Source organism: Scyliorhinus canicula, chromosome 12 (genome assembly GCF_902713615.1).
Source record: "Scyliorhinus canicula chromosome 12, sScyCan1.1, whole genome shotgun sequence".
NCBI classification, from domain to species: Eukaryota; Metazoa; Chordata; class Chondrichthyes; order Carcharhiniformes; family Scyliorhinidae; genus Scyliorhinus; species Scyliorhinus canicula.
The window spans coordinates 67,730,181-67,748,150 of record NC_052157.1 but is presented as its reverse complement, the minus strand read 5'-3'; the positions used below and the strand labels follow the sequence as shown (position 1 = coordinate 67,748,150).

General features: G+C 49.2%; 1 protein-coding gene across 1 annotated transcript; it reads left to right on the top strand.

The window, feature by feature from the left end:
* The first annotated feature begins 1,206 nt into the window (after positions 1-1,206).
* On the top strand, positions 1,207-9,457 carry LOC119974272 (probable G-protein coupled receptor 139). The gene is made up of 2 exons (XM_038813042.1): positions 1,207-1,276; positions 8,547-9,457. The coding sequence occupies exons 1-2, from the start codon at positions 1,207-1,209 to the stop codon at positions 9,455-9,457; spliced, it is 981 nt and encodes a 326-aa protein (XP_038668970.1).
* The last annotated feature ends 8,513 nt before the right edge of the window (positions 9,458-17,970 follow it).

Genomic DNA, 17,970 nt, shown 5'->3' with positions numbered 1-17,970 from the left:
GTGAAAACCTCTGCCAGCTGGTCCGCGCAGGTTCTGAGTGCACGACCAGGGATCCCGTCCGGGCCCATCGTCTTCCGTGGGGTCACTTTCAGGAAGGACGATCTGACTTCGGAAACTGTGATGGTGGGTACAGGTGAATTATGGGTTGCTGGGGCACTCGATAGCGGGTTGTTGGTTACCTGCTCAAACCGAGCATAGAATGCATTAAGTTCATCGGGGAGGGGTGCACTGCTGCCAGAGTTACTGCTCGGCTTCGCTTTGTAGCCCGTTATGTTGCTTAGTCCTTGCCACAACCGCCGAGAGTCTGTCTGTGACTCTAGCTTAGTTTGATATTCTTGATTAGATTTAATATTAACCATCATTGACTGTGGATCTGGATAGCAGAAGATTCAAAGCGGGAGGTGGGATCCAAGAAAAAAAAAAGCAGGAGGCCATTCAGCCCCTTGAACATGTTCTGTCATTCAGTCAGGAGATGGGTTATACCTTGGCTCCATTTGTAGGGACAATATTACTCAGCAATTATTCTATCCACCCCAATCCTGGGCAGTAACGGTGATGCAGGGATCTAACCTGCTTCTTCAAAGGGAGAGTTTGGGTAGTCGATGTAAAATATGCATTTCGTCTCCGAACGTGGCCCGGATTCTATCTGCTGTATGAGGAGCCTTTTCTAAAGTGAGTGATTGGAGCTTTCATGTTTCTATAATTAACTGAGTGGCTCATGTGAAGGGCAGGGCAGCAAAGTAATGTTTCCCTACCTGGGCTTAGCCAGAACCCATTCTCTGGGTGATTATGGACAGATTTCTAAAGAGTGGCTAACATTCTGGGCAATAGTCCTTCATCGACAATAACACAGAGACAGACTGACTTGAGATGTAGAAATCTCACTAAGTTGTTGACCCGATGTGGAACCGTGCCCATGATGCAAGAATCTGATTGCAAAAACAAACATACCTAATTGTGCATGAGCGTTGTTTCTTGGGTTTGTTGGCCACAAATTTTTCATTTCCCTATGGAATAAGCCAGTACTGAGGGAGTGTACAATGCAATAGGGATGTGTTTAATGAGTGTTTTTTTAATATGACACCGATTGTGGCACATGGGGTTACCATAAAGTATAAGTCAGGGACTGTTTTCAAATGATGATCTGAGTCCAGACTCCAGATCCTGTGTTCAGAGTCAGTGAATGTGATCTCCCATCACTAAGCAATGGCAGTACCAATCATTCTCCAGATCTTATTTGGTTTCTATCATTTCCTTGCAGTTGTCACTGTTCCAGGTAAGGAACCTTATCCAAGGTGATGTTTATTATTCTGCTCGTATTCTATAGTGAATGATGTGATCGATGACTTTGTGACCCGGATATCGATTCAATGGTTCATAGAGTGCCTTGGGGAACATGGAGAGGAGATTGTCTGGGATGGGGCCACGGCTGAGACACTTCAGCTGTATGGAGAGATTAAACACGTTGTGGATTCTCCTTGGAACACAGAGAGATTTGAGGGATTGAATGGAGATGTTCAAAATTATGATCAAGTAAATGAGGAAGCAAAATTGTTCCCAGTGACACGAGATTGTGCAACTGCAGGAAATATATTTTAGATGTTCTTTAAGAGGACCAGAGGTGAGATGCGAATTCTCTCCATGAAACGAGCTCTTCTGATTTGATTTCACTGCCCGAACGGGCGCTGGGCGGAGTTGACAGATAGTGGGCGAGATTCTCCGGACTCACGACGGGTCGGAGAATAGCGGGCATCGGAAATTTTTACGGCGACGCTGTTCCGACGCCCTCCCGCTATTCTCCGAACCCCGCAAATTGTCGGAGTCGCGTTTCCCGACAAACGCCTCCTTCCCGCCCCTGACATGACCAGAATCGCCACTGAGAGCCCCCCCGCTATTCACCGGCCCGGATGGGCCGAAGTCCCGACGTCATGGCGCCCTGTTTGGACGTCGTGAAACACACCTGCTTTTTAAATTCGTCAACCAGTCGGCCTGGCTGACGACTGCTTGGAGGAGGTCAGGGCACCACTCTGCGCACCGCTCAGCGCACCGTTCAGCGCACCGCTCGAGTCTGGCCACAACGGGGAAGGCATCCCTGGGAACGGGAGGGGCTCCAGAGCGGGGGCAGTGGGGGGGAGACGGGGGAGGCAGTGGGGGGGAGACGGGGGAGGCAGTGGGGGAGACGGAGGGGGCAGTGGGGGAGACGGAGGGGGCAGTGGGGGAGACGGAGGTGGCAGTGGGGGAGACGGAGGGGGCAGTGGGGGAGACGGAGGGGGCAGTGGGGGAGACGGAGGGGGCAGTGGGGGAGACGGAGGTGGCAGTGGGGGAGACGGAGGGGGCAGTGGGGGAGACGGAGGGGGCAGTGGGGGAGACGGAGGGGGCAGTGGGGGAGAACGAGGGGGCAGTGGGGGAAGACGGGGGAGGCAGTGGGGGAGACGGAGGGGGCAGTGGGGGAGACGGTGGGGGCAGTGGGGGGCGACGGAGGGGGGGGTTAGGTAGAGAGTGAGCCGTCCAACCCCGTAACAAAATGTCTGCCACCATGCCATGGTGTGCAGGTGACGAGGACACGGCCGCTGGTTCCCCTGTGGCTTCCGGCCACAGGCCACTGACGCACCCGTGAGGAGGCCATAGGTTACTGGCCGTTGGATGCAGAAAGTGACCAGGGGTTAGGCTGACCACGTGTCAGCAGCGCGACCAGGCCACCGGGACACACTGGTATCCCATGGCTGGCGGCTGCCGAGGTGTCGACTAACGTCCGTCTAACATGTCCCGTTTCTCTGCCCCCCACCACCCTTCTGTAGGTTAGCACGATGCATGGGAACAGAACGGCTATGTTCTGCGCAGTGGTTGGGGCAGCTCTACTGGATTTGGAGATGCAGCAGCATCCACACCCACAACCCGCAGTGGCTGCAGGGCCAGCTGCAGCAGCAGAGGGAAGGGCCGAGGAGTTGCCAGTCGTCGAGCAGCATGGGGGGGGGGGGGGGGAGGAGGGGGAGGAGGAGGAGGAGGAGGAGGAAGAGGAAGAGGAGAGAGTGAGGGTGCAGCCACGGCGTCAGAGGCGACGACCAAAGCCGAGGGTGTACCGTGTCCGGGTCTCTTTCCTAACAATGCCGGACATCACCTGCAGGAGAAGACTCCGGCTGAGTAGGCAGACGGTGATACATATCTGCGAACTCCTGTCGCACCTCGCCCCACGTGGAACGGGGGGAGGACACGCGATCCCGGTAGCCATCAAGGTGACGGTCGCTCTGAACTTCTATGCTACCGGCTCCTTCCAGTCTCCGAGCGGGGACGTCTCTGGGATCTCCCAGTCATCGGTGCACAGGTGCATCCGGGATGTGACCGACGCCCTCTATGCCATCGCCGATCGCTACATCACCTTTCCCGAGGACCGAGCAAGTCAAGACTCACGAGTCCGTGGATTTGCCAGTGTGGCCGGGATACCGAGGGTTCAGGGGTCAATCGACTGTGTTCACGTCCCCATGCGCCCGCCTGCTGTGGACAGGGACGTGTTCACAAACAGGAGGGGGACATACTCCATTAATGTCCAGGTGGTATGCGACCCCCACATGAGGTTCATGAACGTCTGTGCAAGGTTCCCAGGGAGTGTGCATGACTCCTACATACCAGCGCAGTCGTTCATCCCTGCGATGTTTGAGGGACGTCCCCCCCGGCTGAGGGGCTGGTTGCTAGGTGACAGGGGTTATCCGCTGAGGTCTTGGCTGATGACGCCTATACGGAGGCCTCAGACCAATGCGGAAACACGATACAACGAGGCCCATGCAGCAACCAGGGGTGTGGTGGAGCGCTGCCTTGGCCTCCTGAAGATGAGATTCAGGTGCCTGGACCGCTCCGGAGGGGCTCTGCAGTACCAGGCCGACAGGGTCGCTCGCATTGTAGTGGTCTGCTGTGCGCTGCACAACATCGCGATGCAGAGGGGAGATGACCTGTTGCAGGAGGCGGAGGGAGAAGCTAGTGGCAGTCGTGCCAGCACAGAGGAGGAGGAGGAGGAGGAGGAGGAGGAGGAGGAGGAGGAGGAGGACGCTGGCGGAGTGGCGGGCGCAGCACGCAGACACGACCCAGGTGCTGGTGATGTCCAGGAGGCGGCACGACGGACCCGGCAAGGACGGCGGGCACGCGACGCCATGGTGGCAGCATGGTTCACGCATCGCATGTGACGTCCCCGATGAACACCAAACCACCACCTGCATCGCTAGTCATGCAGAGGGTCACCACACAACTGCCACCACCACAACCCCCCCCCCCCCCCCCCCCCCTCAGTGTACACTGCTCCACTTCGACATGACGCTTATCACTGGGTCCAGACCGAATGGCACAACATTGATGGCTGTGTCAGCGGGTGTGATCAGTGCCATGTGGAATGATGACAGCCCGCTCTGCGAAGAGCTGTGAGCTCAGAATCGTTAGAGAGAGTCTGACCCATGGCAATAGCTGAACCATCCACCTTGGTGGCCGCTGAGTTCGTCACTGACACTCCACCACGTGCCCGCGTGGGCTAGCTGTGGGAGGGGGGTAGGGGCAGGGACTGCACACCCGGCACCGAGGTTTCACCACCCGTCACCCCCAGCGACACTCGGTCACCATCACGATTCCTGTGGCTGTGGAACAATCACACGGTATTACAAGTAAGGTGGAACAGTGCGTTTAATATTAACAATTATTTACAGGTGCCCTAGCCCCTACAACTAAACTGTGCCCTTCACCCGTGCCAACTTACTCAGTGTCTATCTTAGTTGCCTTACGGGCCCTACCACTACGTCTAAGTGAATCCCCAGATGATACAGCAGGAGTGGAGGAGGATTGCTGCGAATCGCCCCCCTCGACTCGTTTCTCCTTGGCCAAGCGTTTCCTGGGGCGACCCGGCCTTGATGGGCCAGGCTGCTCTGCGGGCGTCTCGGGTGACATTGTGCCACCCTGCTCTGCCTGCTGCCCACCCGATGCACCAGGGATGGGACGGGGGGAGGCCGAGAATTCCGGGACGTCCCGTGATGGAGTTAATGGGACGGGCCCCGAAACCTCCTCCTCCCTCGGGGAGCCCGGTGGCCCCGGGCCTCACTTTGGGACAGAGGTGCGAGCGGGGAGGTTCCCCGTCGCACCACCGACACCTGGCGCTGCCAGTCCTGGAGGCCTGCAACGGTATCCACCAGGATCCGAAGGTTTGCAGAGACGGAGTCCAGGGAGTTAGACATTCCCGCCAGGGACTGTGCGATCTCAACCTGAGTGTGCACGACGCCATCCAGCACATGTGTCAGGCGGTTGATGCTCTCGGCGACTGACTGCTGCGACTGGCCAATGACCTGCTGAGACTCGGCCATGGCCCGCAGGGCGCCGGCAATGTCGGTTTGGCTCTGGCACATTGCTGCCTGTGAGAGGGCAACCCTGTCCAGGGCCGAGGATGACGCGTGCACATTAACCCCAACGTCTTGCATAACCTGACCCATTGCCTCCACCGCGGATGCCACCCGTGCGGTGTCGGACTGGGTCTCTGCCATGAGCGGCACCACTCCCTGCTCTTGGACGCGGTTCGACTCCTCTAACAGCGTCTGCAGAGTCTGGAAGGAAGCCCTCATCCCGTCATTGTTTCCCTGGGTTTCCTGAGGCATCGGCTGTGCGGGTGGGTTGAGAAACTCCAGGAACTCCGAAAACGTCTGGGAGCCAGCTGCATCCTGGGCCTGGTCTGGCCTCCGCGAGTCCGGGCCCTCTGTTGCTCCGACCTCCACCTGCTGTACCTGCTCATCTGTGATGTGCCAACCAGACTGTGCCCCAGGAGACTCATCACTAAATAGGCCCTCCGGGGTGTGTATCTCTGGGATGATGGATGTGGTGGGAGAAAGCAGTGCCGCAAGCCCGACGCTCTCAATGGTTAGGTCCTCGTCCATGGTGTGGGGCTGCTCAGCGACAGGAGGGTTGTCCCTGGCCATTTCTGGTGGTGGTGGTGGACTTCGAACCCTCTGTGCGTCCTGGTCCGCAGATTGGGTTGGGGCAGATAGGGCTGCCCGCTGATCGGGCACCCTCTGTTGTGAGGCCCCGGGTGAGGTGGCGGCAGATTCCTGTCTCCGTCTGCAGCCAGACGGCCCTGGTCATTCGGCATCATGTCCTAGGGAAGAGAATGAGACGGGTTATTTCGATTTGCTCGGCAGGCCGCTGGACGGTCCCAGTGGGCAGGGTGTGTGAAGGGACAGAGGATGGGGAGGTGTCCCAGTGGGCAGGGTGTGTGAAGGGACAGAGGATGGGGAGGTGTCCCAGTGGGCAGGGTGTGTGAAGGGACAGAGGATGGGGAGGTGTCCCAGTGGGCAGGGTGTGTGAAGGGACAGAGGATGGGGAGGTGTCCCAGTGGGCAGGGTGTGTGAAGGGACAGAGGATGGGGAGGTGTCCCAGTGGGCAGGGTGTGTGAAGGGACAGAGGATGGGGAGGTGTCCCAGTGGGCAGGGTGTGTGAAGGGACAGAGGATGGGGGGGGGGGGGTGTTTGTCAGGGAGGGTTGTCTCACTTGCTGCAGTTCCGCCAACCTCGCATTGCGCGATATCGCGGGTGGCAGACCCCCCAACAAGGTCCAGTGCCCTCTGTTCAAAGGTGCTGAGGGGGTGCATGTTGGGCGAACCCCCTCCAGTCTTGTGCCGCTCACGGTGGTTATGACCGGCCTTGGCCTGTTGGGGGAGGGAACATAGGTAGATCATTACAAAACGGTAGGTATCAGAAGTCCGTTCTGATACTGGCACAGTTTGGGGGGGGCAAGTTGTCATCAGATGATTGCATCTCTCCTCGGGGCCAGAGCGCTGGGTCTGTGACAACTTTGTGAACCACCCTCAAATAACTCTGCCCCAATCCCTCTCCCCCCCCCCCCCCCCCCCGGGCAGTTAAGGGGGAGGGATGGTTGTGACTAGGGGGCACCCTCATGGCACTTACCCTGGCAGACCTGGTGAGGTCGTGTAGCTTCTTTCGGCACTGCTCTGCTGAGCGAGGGGTCTGCCCCACAGCACTGACGGCAGCAGCCATGTCACGCCAGGCCTGGCGTACCGTGCTGGCAGGTTGGCGATGCCCTCTCCGCGGGCAGATGATGCCCCTCCTCTGCTCCACGGCATCGAGCAGCGCCTCGACGTCTGCATCAATAAAGCGAGGAGCAGCTCGCCTAGGCTCCGACATCCTGCCCGACAGATTCTGTGGTCGCCCGCGCCTTTTTACGGCGTCGGGCGGCGTCACATGGCGGGTTCGTGTCGTCGTCGCGTTCCGTCGTCATCACGCACGTAATTGACGCGGCCGCGCTGCTAGCCCATTTCCAGGAAGTGAATCGGTCGGGAAATGAAGCCTTCGCGACCGTCGTAAAACGGTCCCGATTTTTACGACCGTTTGCCGACTTTCCGCGGGTGCGGAGAATTTCGCCCAGTATTTCTTTCAAAAGGGACTTGGATAAATATTGTAAAGGAACATTGACAGGGCTATGAGGAAAGATCAAGGAGGTGAGAGGTTGGTGGGACTAATTGGGCAATTCTTTCAAAGGGCCAGTGTTAGGAGTCGAATTGGATCCTTCTGTGCTGTATTATTATGTGATTCAAAAATGGACTCGGCATTTTATGAACCCCGATCAACGCGGTACACTGTGCAAATTCTGATTCTGTACGAATGAACAAGGGAAGCTATTTGTAGTTGGATGGATTAAATTTTATTGATACATGTTGTGGTCAATGGCTGGTAAGTCCGCAGGCTGGAAATTATTCTTCGGTTGAAGGTAATTGACAAAAGAAGAAATAGACACATGAGGAAATCCTATTTCATACAGCGAGTATTTACCAATTGAAGGGCTCCGTCTGAGCATGTTTTAATGCAATGAAACTATGCAAGCTTATTGGGGAAAATGAAAATTCAGGTGAACCCTGATGACTTACTTTGGGTCCAGTGGTTCCCTTTACCAGCGGATTGGGATTTACTCCGAATCCATGTGAGTTTATAATATATCTACTCAGGGCTGTGGAAGGTCACATTTACATTTTCCCCTCGGTGAAAATGATTGTCACTCATTGTGCAACCACACAATGATTTGAAGTAAGCTGGCGATGCCCTACTTATGGGTCTCCTCAGGAATAACGAGATCAACTTGGGACTGGGTGAGGAATTTTGTATCCCCCAACAACTCGGGATGTGCATTAAAAAATCTCACCACTTTCCCTGAAAAGAGATATCACCAGCTTTCTGTTCTCGATCTCAATTTATTTAGCATGGTCAATCAACCTAACCTGCACATCTTTGGACTGTGAGAGGAAACCGGAGCATCTGGAGGTAAACCCATGCAGACACAGGGAGAATGTGCAGACTCCACACAGGCAGGAACCCAAGCCGGGAATCGAACCTGGGACCCTGGAGCTGTGGAGCAAAAGTGCTAATTGTACTACCGTGTGTGTCTATGTTTGATATGAATAGAAGCTCACTCTGACATTTTATACATAGTACTGTATTCTTTAACTGGATGACATTGTGGTAGAGATGGATCATCAACCTTCTCAATATTCAACACTTTCTTAATCTTTCTTCCAGCTAATTTGGTGACGATTGTGATCCTGTCTCGGGGAAAGTGTGGCCTTGGGAAAGGGGTTTCTATGTACCTGGTCTCCATGGCGACAGCTGATCTACTGGTCGTTTTATTCAGTATGGTGCTGCCAACACTTATTCCTAAATATGTACGGGTACCATTCTTCTTCTACACAGCGGTGTGCAGCAGTAACGCTGTGCTGGGCTATGCTGCTATAGACTGTTCCGTCTGGTTAACTATCGCTTTCACCATCGACCGTTTTGTGGCCATTTGTTGCCACAATTTGAAAGCCAGATATTGCACTCAGAAAACAGCGATGGCAGTGATAGCGACTGTTTCCCTGGTGAACATTTTAAGGAATGTCCCTTTTTACTTTAAACACCAACCCCGTGGCACATTGGGTGGGGTGCCTTGGGGCTGCGCCACCAGACCAGACTTTTTCAACTTGCCAGGCTGGGTGGCATTTTTCTGGCTCCACCACCTGCTGAATCCATTGATCCCCTACCTCCTCATCCTGTTGTTCAATGCTCTGACCGTCAGACACATTGTCCTGGCGAATCGAGCCCGCAGGGGTCTCCGAGCCTCCAGTCAGGAGGAGAAGCGAGAAGATACAGAGATGGCCAACAGGCGGAAGTCCATCATTCTGTTGTTTGTTGTGTCGGGCAGTTTTATATTGCTGTGGATGACCAAGATCTCTGTTTTCTTACTGATGGAGATTTCGAACCAGCATTTCTACCCAAGTTACAACCACCCAATAATTATCGCAGATGTCACCGGGTCAATGCTCTTCTACCTCAGCTCCTGTACTAACACCACCATATATGCACTGACCCAGAGGAAGGTCAGAGAGGAGCTGAAGAGGGCGGTAAAATATCCTTTAATTCTCATCATGGAACTAGTTTCCTCATTTAAGTAATCACATGCCTCGGTACTGCTGTATCCATGGGGTGAAAGTCTCATTGGGACATTCCCCCCCCCCCCCCCTCCTCCTGGACTCACAGCACCACTTTATCAGTGGGTGTAGCCAAAATATTGAATTGAGGAGGATGCTGTTCACAGCTAGGGCAGCACAGTAGCACAATGGGTAGCACTGTTTCTTCACAGCGCCAGGGTCCCAGGTTCAATTCGTGGCTTGGGTCTGTGCCGGGTCTGCACGTTCTCCGTGTGTCTCAGTGGGTTTCCTCCGGGTGCTCCAGTTTCCCCCCACAAGTCCTGAAAGACGTGCTGTTAGGTGAATTGGACATTGTGAATTCTGCGTCTGTGTACCCGAACAGGCGCCAGAACGTAGTGACGAGGGGTTTTCGTAGTAACTTTATTGCAGTGTTAATGTAAGCCTACTTGTGACAATCAAGATTATTATTAGAGGTAATGTCCACTGATTTTGGGACCTATTTTAACTCAATGGATACATTTCCTGGATCATTGAATAATATCTGTTCTCCTCTCCCTTTAAAAGTAAATTTACTTTCACTCTCCCTTTAATGATACCACATGCAATGCAGCCAGGACTAAAATTCCACCCAACTACGAAAGAGCCGCTCATTCAAGCTCACGTGTGTTTCCCTGAGGTCAGATATTCTTTCCTCTTCTCTCAGATACTCTGCAGGGACCCCACTCCATTCTCAGCACACACTTTCTGACTCTTCAAAAAACGAAACTCTTCAGAAATTAACCGGAATGGGAGCTTATTTTAATTTTCAGCCCTTGTACAGCAGGTGAATGGGACTGGAATCTCAGATACTGACCGCTTGTTTAAAGTCATCAAGTTAAAATCAGCTCCTTTTATCTCCGAGGCAATGAAACTTGGCAACCCATTCTGCAGAATTTAGTTATTGGTGGATCCACAAGGTCAAAGTATTTGGCATTTTGAATTATAATTTGATGTGGAGATAATAACAAACCTTCCATCGCTGTATCTCCATCCACCCTCTCACACATTCACGAATTGACTCATTAATCGATTGGTCTCTGACATATTATCACTGTTCAAAATTAACGATGCATTGTGGAGGATAATTGAATACCTTTCTGAGCATAGCTTTATCTCCATTGATTCTTTCAATTCGTCAATTTCTCATCCAACTGTCATCTTTCCATCCATCCACCATTCTGTTTGTTTCCTGTTTATTCCCTTTTTTCCTCTTTCTTTTGATTTTTACTATGGCATTTTTGATCCATGGATGATTTATGGACATGTGACTTTCAGGATGTTGGCCTGTGCCTTTAATTCGAGCAGAAGGCTGTGCTGTTTTAGACTGACATCGCGGATTACTCGGATTGATTGATGTGTCTGGTGGCCAATGAATGTGCCCAGGAGGCTGTTCCCTGCCCAGTAACAGGTAGTGATTGGATATTACCTCATGGGAATGTTTCTCAGAGCTAAGAGGCTCCATTGTAGATTCACTTTTGGTTCTGCTGGCTGGATGGACAAATTTAACCAAATCACCCGAGAAATATCCAGTTAATTCTTACCAAAAGGCCACTGTAAAAATCTGACAACGCTCTCTCCAAGTGGATAAATAGATAGGGTGGATAGAGGATTGAAATTGATCCATCCCCATCCGTCCATCTACCCACCCATCCAACTACCTACCTATGGATTCACCAATTTGTATCCTTGTTCTTCAGATTCTTGTCCTTGCGGTTTAGCATCTCAAAATAAAACCTCCTGTTTGGTAATGGGCGGGCTGCGTTATTGGAAGATCTTACCCTCTGACAGCTGAGTCAGATATATCTAGTTCCCAGTGTGAGTCAGGGTTCAAATAATATGTCACTTTGCTGATGTGATCTGAAGTTAAAAGCTCACCACTATTCTTAGGATTCCCCCTATACCAAAAAGGGTCGATATTCTAAATGGTGAACAGGGATTCTCACTTCCTGACTTCCTGACCAGGCTTAGGTGGGTGCTATTCAGGTCAAACTATGTTTTCAAATTATCCCCCAGTATAACCCATACCTTCACAGAAGAAATTTATCTACTTACCACTTAGGAGCATCAATATCCTGGGCCCTGAGTCACTAAGTAAGTAAAGTAGGCTTTGTAATAACCACTATTTCATGTTAAAACTTTTAAGTTATTTTATTATTATATTTATTCTTTTAAAAGGTTCAATCACTGTTTTTACAGAAAAGTAAAAAGACCTTGCTTCTGGATTCTCCTGGGTGGTTGAAGAGACCTTCAGGTCCACCTTGACAATCACTCTTCTTTAGCTTTTGGTCTTCCTCAGATGGATTCGCTGTTCTGCTCAGTTGCTATGCTCTATCCATCCCATGACCGAGCTATGAGAGCTGACTCTCTCTCTTCTTTAAATTCTGGTCTTCCTTAGATGTATTAGCTGTTTTAGCTCAGGTGCTTTGCTCTGCCCCTTTCCCATGACCGGCCTATGAGAGCTGATTTGACTCTGCTGGTTGTCCATTTTCTCAGGGTTTATATATCTTTTAACAGTTATTAAGTTTTTATGACTTTATTGTAAAGTAACTTTTATTTCACTTGAATTGTAAAATGTACCTTTAATCTGAATGTTTCGAACATGCCTATGTATTCATTTTTAGCATGATCTCATCTCATAGATCTCTGATTACATTATATCCTTTGTGATGTTCAAAAATGCTTTGATTTCAAAGTGGTGTGACTTTTGATTCCTGTCATTTCTATAGTTTTATTATTATTAAATTGTGTCCCCAGCTCATAATTTTGACTTTGATTTAGGTCTAATTTGTGTTCTCGTAGACACATTGTCTCCAGCTTCCCATATTCACCTGATATCAGCAGAATTTTACACCTAAACATTTGTCACCTAATTCAACTGAAAACCTCATCTATTCTTTTCCATCTGCTTATTAAGAGAGCTAACTTTAAGGAGGTGCGAAACATTGCTTTTAGCTGTATACTAAAATTCACTCCATTGTGACTTGAAAGACCTGCCTGTTTTGTTTGCTAAGCCTGTTTGACCAAGGTTAGATAAAATATTGCCAGACTTTCATGTTTTAAATGACATATATTTCCATATTTTCAATTACACCCCATCTTGCCATTTGAAACATAACTATATCTTTTGATCAATTATCCCCCCCATCTAATTGTACTAACATATATTCCTGATCTTTGTCATTTGTATGTATGTGTTGTGATTTTAAATTGTGCACCAAAATCAATTCATAAATGTATCCATATCACAGACCAGTGTCGATAGACTCTTTTTTCCACCCAAGGAGTCAGGAGGGCTGGAAGGCGTCATGATAAGTCATTGGCAAATAGGGCTAAGGAAAATCCCAAGGCTTTTTACACGTACATAAAAAGCAAGAGGTATGAGTAGGTTCTTCCCGGAGGTGGAAGACAGATGTGAACGGTGCCAAAGAGGCCCGGCCAACCACGCCCACATGTTCTGGTCCTGCCCCAGACTCGTGGAGTACTGGACAGCCTTCTTCGAGGTAATGTCCAAAGTGGTGGGAGTGAGGGTGGAGCCATGCCCGATAGTGGCGGTCTTCGGGGTTTCAGAACAGCCAGATCTATTCCTGGGGAGGAGGGCGGATGCCCTTGCCTTTGCCTCCCTGATCGCCCGCCGTAGAATCCTGTTTGGCTGGCGGTCAGCAGCACCGCCCAGAGCTGCGGACTGGCTGTCCGACCTCTCGGAATCTCTCCAAATGGAGAAAATCAAATTTGCCATCCGAGGGTCGGACGACGGCTTCCACAGAACGTGGGAGCCATTCATGCAACTGTTCCGGGACCTATTTGTGGCCAATGTACAAGAGGAAGAATAGTCGGGGGAAGGTAGCGGGAGGGGGGGGGGGGCTACAGGTTCGTTACGGGGGTTCGATGGCTAGCTAAGGCCCAAAACCAAGCTAAATAAACATGTTGAGGGGGGGGGGGGCGCAGTTACTACTACGAAGATGCTTACCTGTAAATATGTATGTTAATTTTTGCGTGTTTGTTTTTGTTTGTTTTTTTTTTTTTCTCTCTCCTAACAATTTGTAATTTGTTCAATATAAAATACGAAAACTGAATAAAAACATTTATAAAAAAAAAAGCAAGAGGGTAGTCAGGGAAAAGGTTGGCCCACTGAAGGATAGGCAAGGGAATCTATGTGTGGAGCCAGAGGAAATGGGTGATGTATTAAATGAATACTTTGCATCAGTATTCACCAAAGAGAAGGAATTGGTGGATGTTGAGTCTGGAGAACGGTGTGTAGATATCCTGGGTCACATTGAGATCCAAAAAGACGAGGTGTTGGGCATCGTGGAAAATATTAAGGTAGATAAGTCCCCAGGGCCTGAAGGGATCTACCCCAGAATACTGAAGGAGGCTAGAGAGAAAATTGCTGAGGCCTTGACAGAAATCTTTGGATCCTCACTGTCTTCAGGTGATGTCCCGGAGGTCTGGAGAAGAGACAATGTTGTTCCTTTGTTTAAGAAGGGTAGCAAGGATAATCCAGGGAACTACAGGCCAGTGAGCCTTACATCAGTGGTAAGGAAATTACTGGGGAGAATTCTTTGAGACAGGATCTACTTCCATTTGAAAACAAGTGGACGTATTAGTGAGAGGAAGTGTGGTTTTGTGAAGGGGAGTCGTGTCTCACTAAATTGATAGAGTTTTTCGAAGAGGTCACAAAGATGATTGATGCAGGGAGGGCAGTGGATGTTGTCTTTATGGACTTCAGTAAGGCCTTCGACAAGGTCCCTCATGGCAGATTGGTACAAAAGATGAAGTCACACAGGATCAGAGGTGAGCTGGCAAGGTGGATACTGAACTGGCTAGGTCATAGAAGGCAGAGAGTAGCAATGGAAGGGTGCTTTTCTGATTGGAGGGCTGTGACTAGTGTTGTTCCGCAGGGGTCAGTGCAGGGACCTTTGCTGTTCGTAGTATATATAAATGATTTGGAGGAAAATGTAACTGGTCTGATTAGTAAGTTTGCGGACGACACAAAGGTTGGTGGAATTGAGGATAGTGATGAGGACTGTCAGAGGATACAGGAGGATTTAGATTGTTTGGAGACTTGGGCGGAGAGATTGCAGATGGTGTTTAGTCTGGACAAATGTGAGGTAATGCATTTTGGAAGGTCTAATACAGGTAGGGAATATAGAGTGAATGGTAGAACTCTCAAGAGTATTGAAAGTCAGAGAGATCTAGGTGTACAGGTCCACATGTCACTGAAAGGGGCAACACAGGTGGAGAAGGTAGTCAAGAAGGCATACAGCATGCTTGCCTTCATTTGTCAGTAAGAAGTCTTACAACACCAGGTTAAAGTCCAACAGGTTTGTTTCAAACACGAGCTTTCGGAGCACGGCTCCTTCTTCAGAAGGAGCCGTGCTCCGAAAGCTCGTGTTTGAAACAAACCTGTTGGACTTTAACCTGGTGTTGTAAGACTTCTTACTGTGCTCACCCCAGTCCAACGCCGGCATCTCCACATCATGGCTTCCATTTGTCAGGGCATTGAGTATAAAAAATTGGCAAGTCATGTTGCAGCTGTATAGCACCTTAGTTAGGCCACACTTGGAGTCTCGTGTTCAATTCTGGTTGCCACACTACCAGAAGGATATGGGGGCTTTAGAGAGGGTGCAGAAGAGATTTACAAGGATGTTGCCTGATATGGAGGGCATAGCTATGAGGAACGGTTGAATAAACTCGGTTTGTTCTCACTGGAACGACGGAGATTGAGGGGCGACCTGATAGAGGTCTACAAAACTATGAGGGGGATAGACAGAGTGGATAGTCAGAGGCTTTTCCCCAGGGTAGAGGGGTCAGTTACTAGGGGCATAGGTTTAAGTGCCTGGAACTCACTGCCGGAGGAGATGGTGGAAGCAGGGACAATAGTGAAATTTAAGGGGCGTCTTGTCAAATACATGAATAGGATGGGAATAGAGGGATACGGACCCAGGAAGTGGAGAAGATTTTAGTTTAGACGGGCAGCATGGTCGGCACGGGCTTGGAGGGCCCAAGGGCCTGTTCCTGTGCTGTACTTGACTTTTTTCTTTTTTCTTCATTCTTTGTTCTTTTCGTTCTTTCCTCACCGTGAACCATAGCTCCTCAGGAAGGTAACACAATGGCTATTTCCGTGTGTTCCACTACGTCCAAAGCATCTTACTTCCTTGGGGTAGCAGCACCATAAAAGCTTCCTCGTGTCTCTTAGAAACAGCGCACAATTCAGTTTATCAGTAACCATAAAGGTCTTTTGTCCATCACTGGCTGTTAAGTGTCCCATTTTTCCGTCATCCAAATTGTTTTCCGTTTCTCATCGGAATGGTAAATTATGATATCATGTACCACCCACTTATTCTCTTGCTTCATTCATTTAAAAGGTTCAATTGATCCTGCTTCCATTCCTGACTTCCTCACATTCATGTCTAACATTGTCCTGAATCATGTATGTCTGCCAACCCCTGGTGTACATGAGATAATATCTTCCTGCCAAATTTCCTTCAAATCCCTTTCATCTGTCATCATTTATCTTACAACATGGAGTGTATATTTGCCATTATAACATTTGCAACATAATAAGCCAACAGGATTCGCAAAACCACATCGACTATCACTTTTCTTTTTCCAAATAAATTCTCCCTATTGCTAAATACACAGTAAAAAATTAAGTCTTATCTTAACACATTACTCATTACCTAACCACACAAATAGACTGTGTTACAACTTTACATATTTGCAAATGTTCTCACAATTTCAACACTAAAAATAAAGTACAATATCGACACATCCCTTTGTGACTTTGGGACCAATAGTCATTACATATAAAATATGCCATGTTAACAACATTAATATTATTCGTGATGTTCTATGCAGTTAAATCAAGAAAACAGACTAAACTACCACTATTCCCCCTCCATTTAAACGTTCATACAGTATAGAAGAATCCTCACCATTGGTGATTGCTCATCAAGTTCTTGAACGGCACACATACCTCCATTATCATACATACATAACAGTCCCTAACAATTTACATGCCATTTCTTCCTCAATAACTATTACAGCTCTCCAATGTAAGATTGTTTGCTGCATTGGTAACAATTTTCCCGCCATGGCATCAAGCGACAAATATTTTTAAAATATTGTCATTTGGCATGTTGGGGTTCCTCGTCAGTCGCTGCTGTCTGCCGAGACCCTTAATAACTCCACCGCGTAGTACATACCCCGTGGAGACCACAGATCATCCATCAGCTAATGTCCAGTTAGAGATGTCTGACCGGAGGTTTCAATGTCCAGTAATAATTTGATATGTTGATTTGTTTCTAACCCGAAAAGTTTTCCTCTGGGCTCTGTCATTTAATTCCCTCAAATGTGTCGTCAATTGTATCACTATTTTCCCCCAATACTGTCTAAAACATTCTTCCCTGGAGTGTAGTTCTCTTCCTTCTTGTGAACTGGTGTGTCTGTTATTTATTTTTCCCCATCTGAAAAGTCAGATGAACAGGTCAAGGGTGGAGAGGGCCCTATTCTTTAATTTGTATTTTCTATTTTCGTTTGGATACTCCAGAAGTGCCCTCTCCAGGACTTCCGGATTACTTTTGCCACCATTTATTTCCTTTTTCTTTTTGAACTGGTTTATTTTCCTTATCCTTTATGTACATTATACAATTAAGGCCTGTTAAGCTTCCTCCTTCTGTCATTGCACCCCTGAGTGAGATTCGAAGAATCTCAAGCTCCTCCTCTTTTGCTCACTCAGTAATCCAATCTGGTCGAAACCTTAGCCTGATACGTTCTGGGTATTGTCACTGCATTTACTTTAATTACTTTATTTTGATTACGACTGGATTTTTATGAGAGGTAAGTTCCGAACATGACATTTTAACTTCATTATCTGTCCTATCAATGCTGCTAACGGGTTTCAATTCACTGTCTTCCCATCAATTGGGTCATGTGTTTTAATTGTGATACAATTTATTTTGCTCCAGACACCATGCTTCTCTAATTCAACTGTATGTTTACTCAGATTATGAACGATCTTGTCTTTACATTTTGCAGCTTCACTGATTATTGTTCCTGCAGTTTTAGTTGGTAGCTTCACGCAAGCTTCCTCTGTGTTATCAATTGGTTTAAATATCTTTATTTTTCCTACATCAATTTTTATTAAATCTTTCCCTGCCATCAGATTCTTATTTCCTGATACTGCATGTAATTCTCTTAATCTAACTATTGATCCAATATTTTTATTCTCCAAAGCTCCTTCTCAAATGTATTTAACATTCTAAACTTCATAGGCGGAATTCTCCGCAAGGCCCAACGTCGTCGTGAAACCCGCAGAGGTTCACGACGGCGTAGGAGGCAGCTCCTTGCCCCCTATTCTCGGGCTAGGAGGGCCGTGCCGTAAATCTCGGCCGCGGGGCCTTGTCGCTGGAGTCAAGGCCCGGCGTGCCGAAAATGATGTGGCCGGCGCACCTAATGATGTCAACCGCGCATGCGCAGCTGACGTCACGACTGACGTC

Coding starts and splice junctions, on each gene's coding strand:
- LOC119974272 (XM_038813042.1), top strand. CDS start 1,207: ATGGCAGTACCAATCATTCTCCAGATCTTATTTGGTTTCTATCATTTC. Junction 1,277..8,546: donor TGCAGTTGTCACTGTTCCAG/GTAAGGAACCTT, acceptor TCTTTCTTCCAG/CTAATTTGGTGACGATTGTG.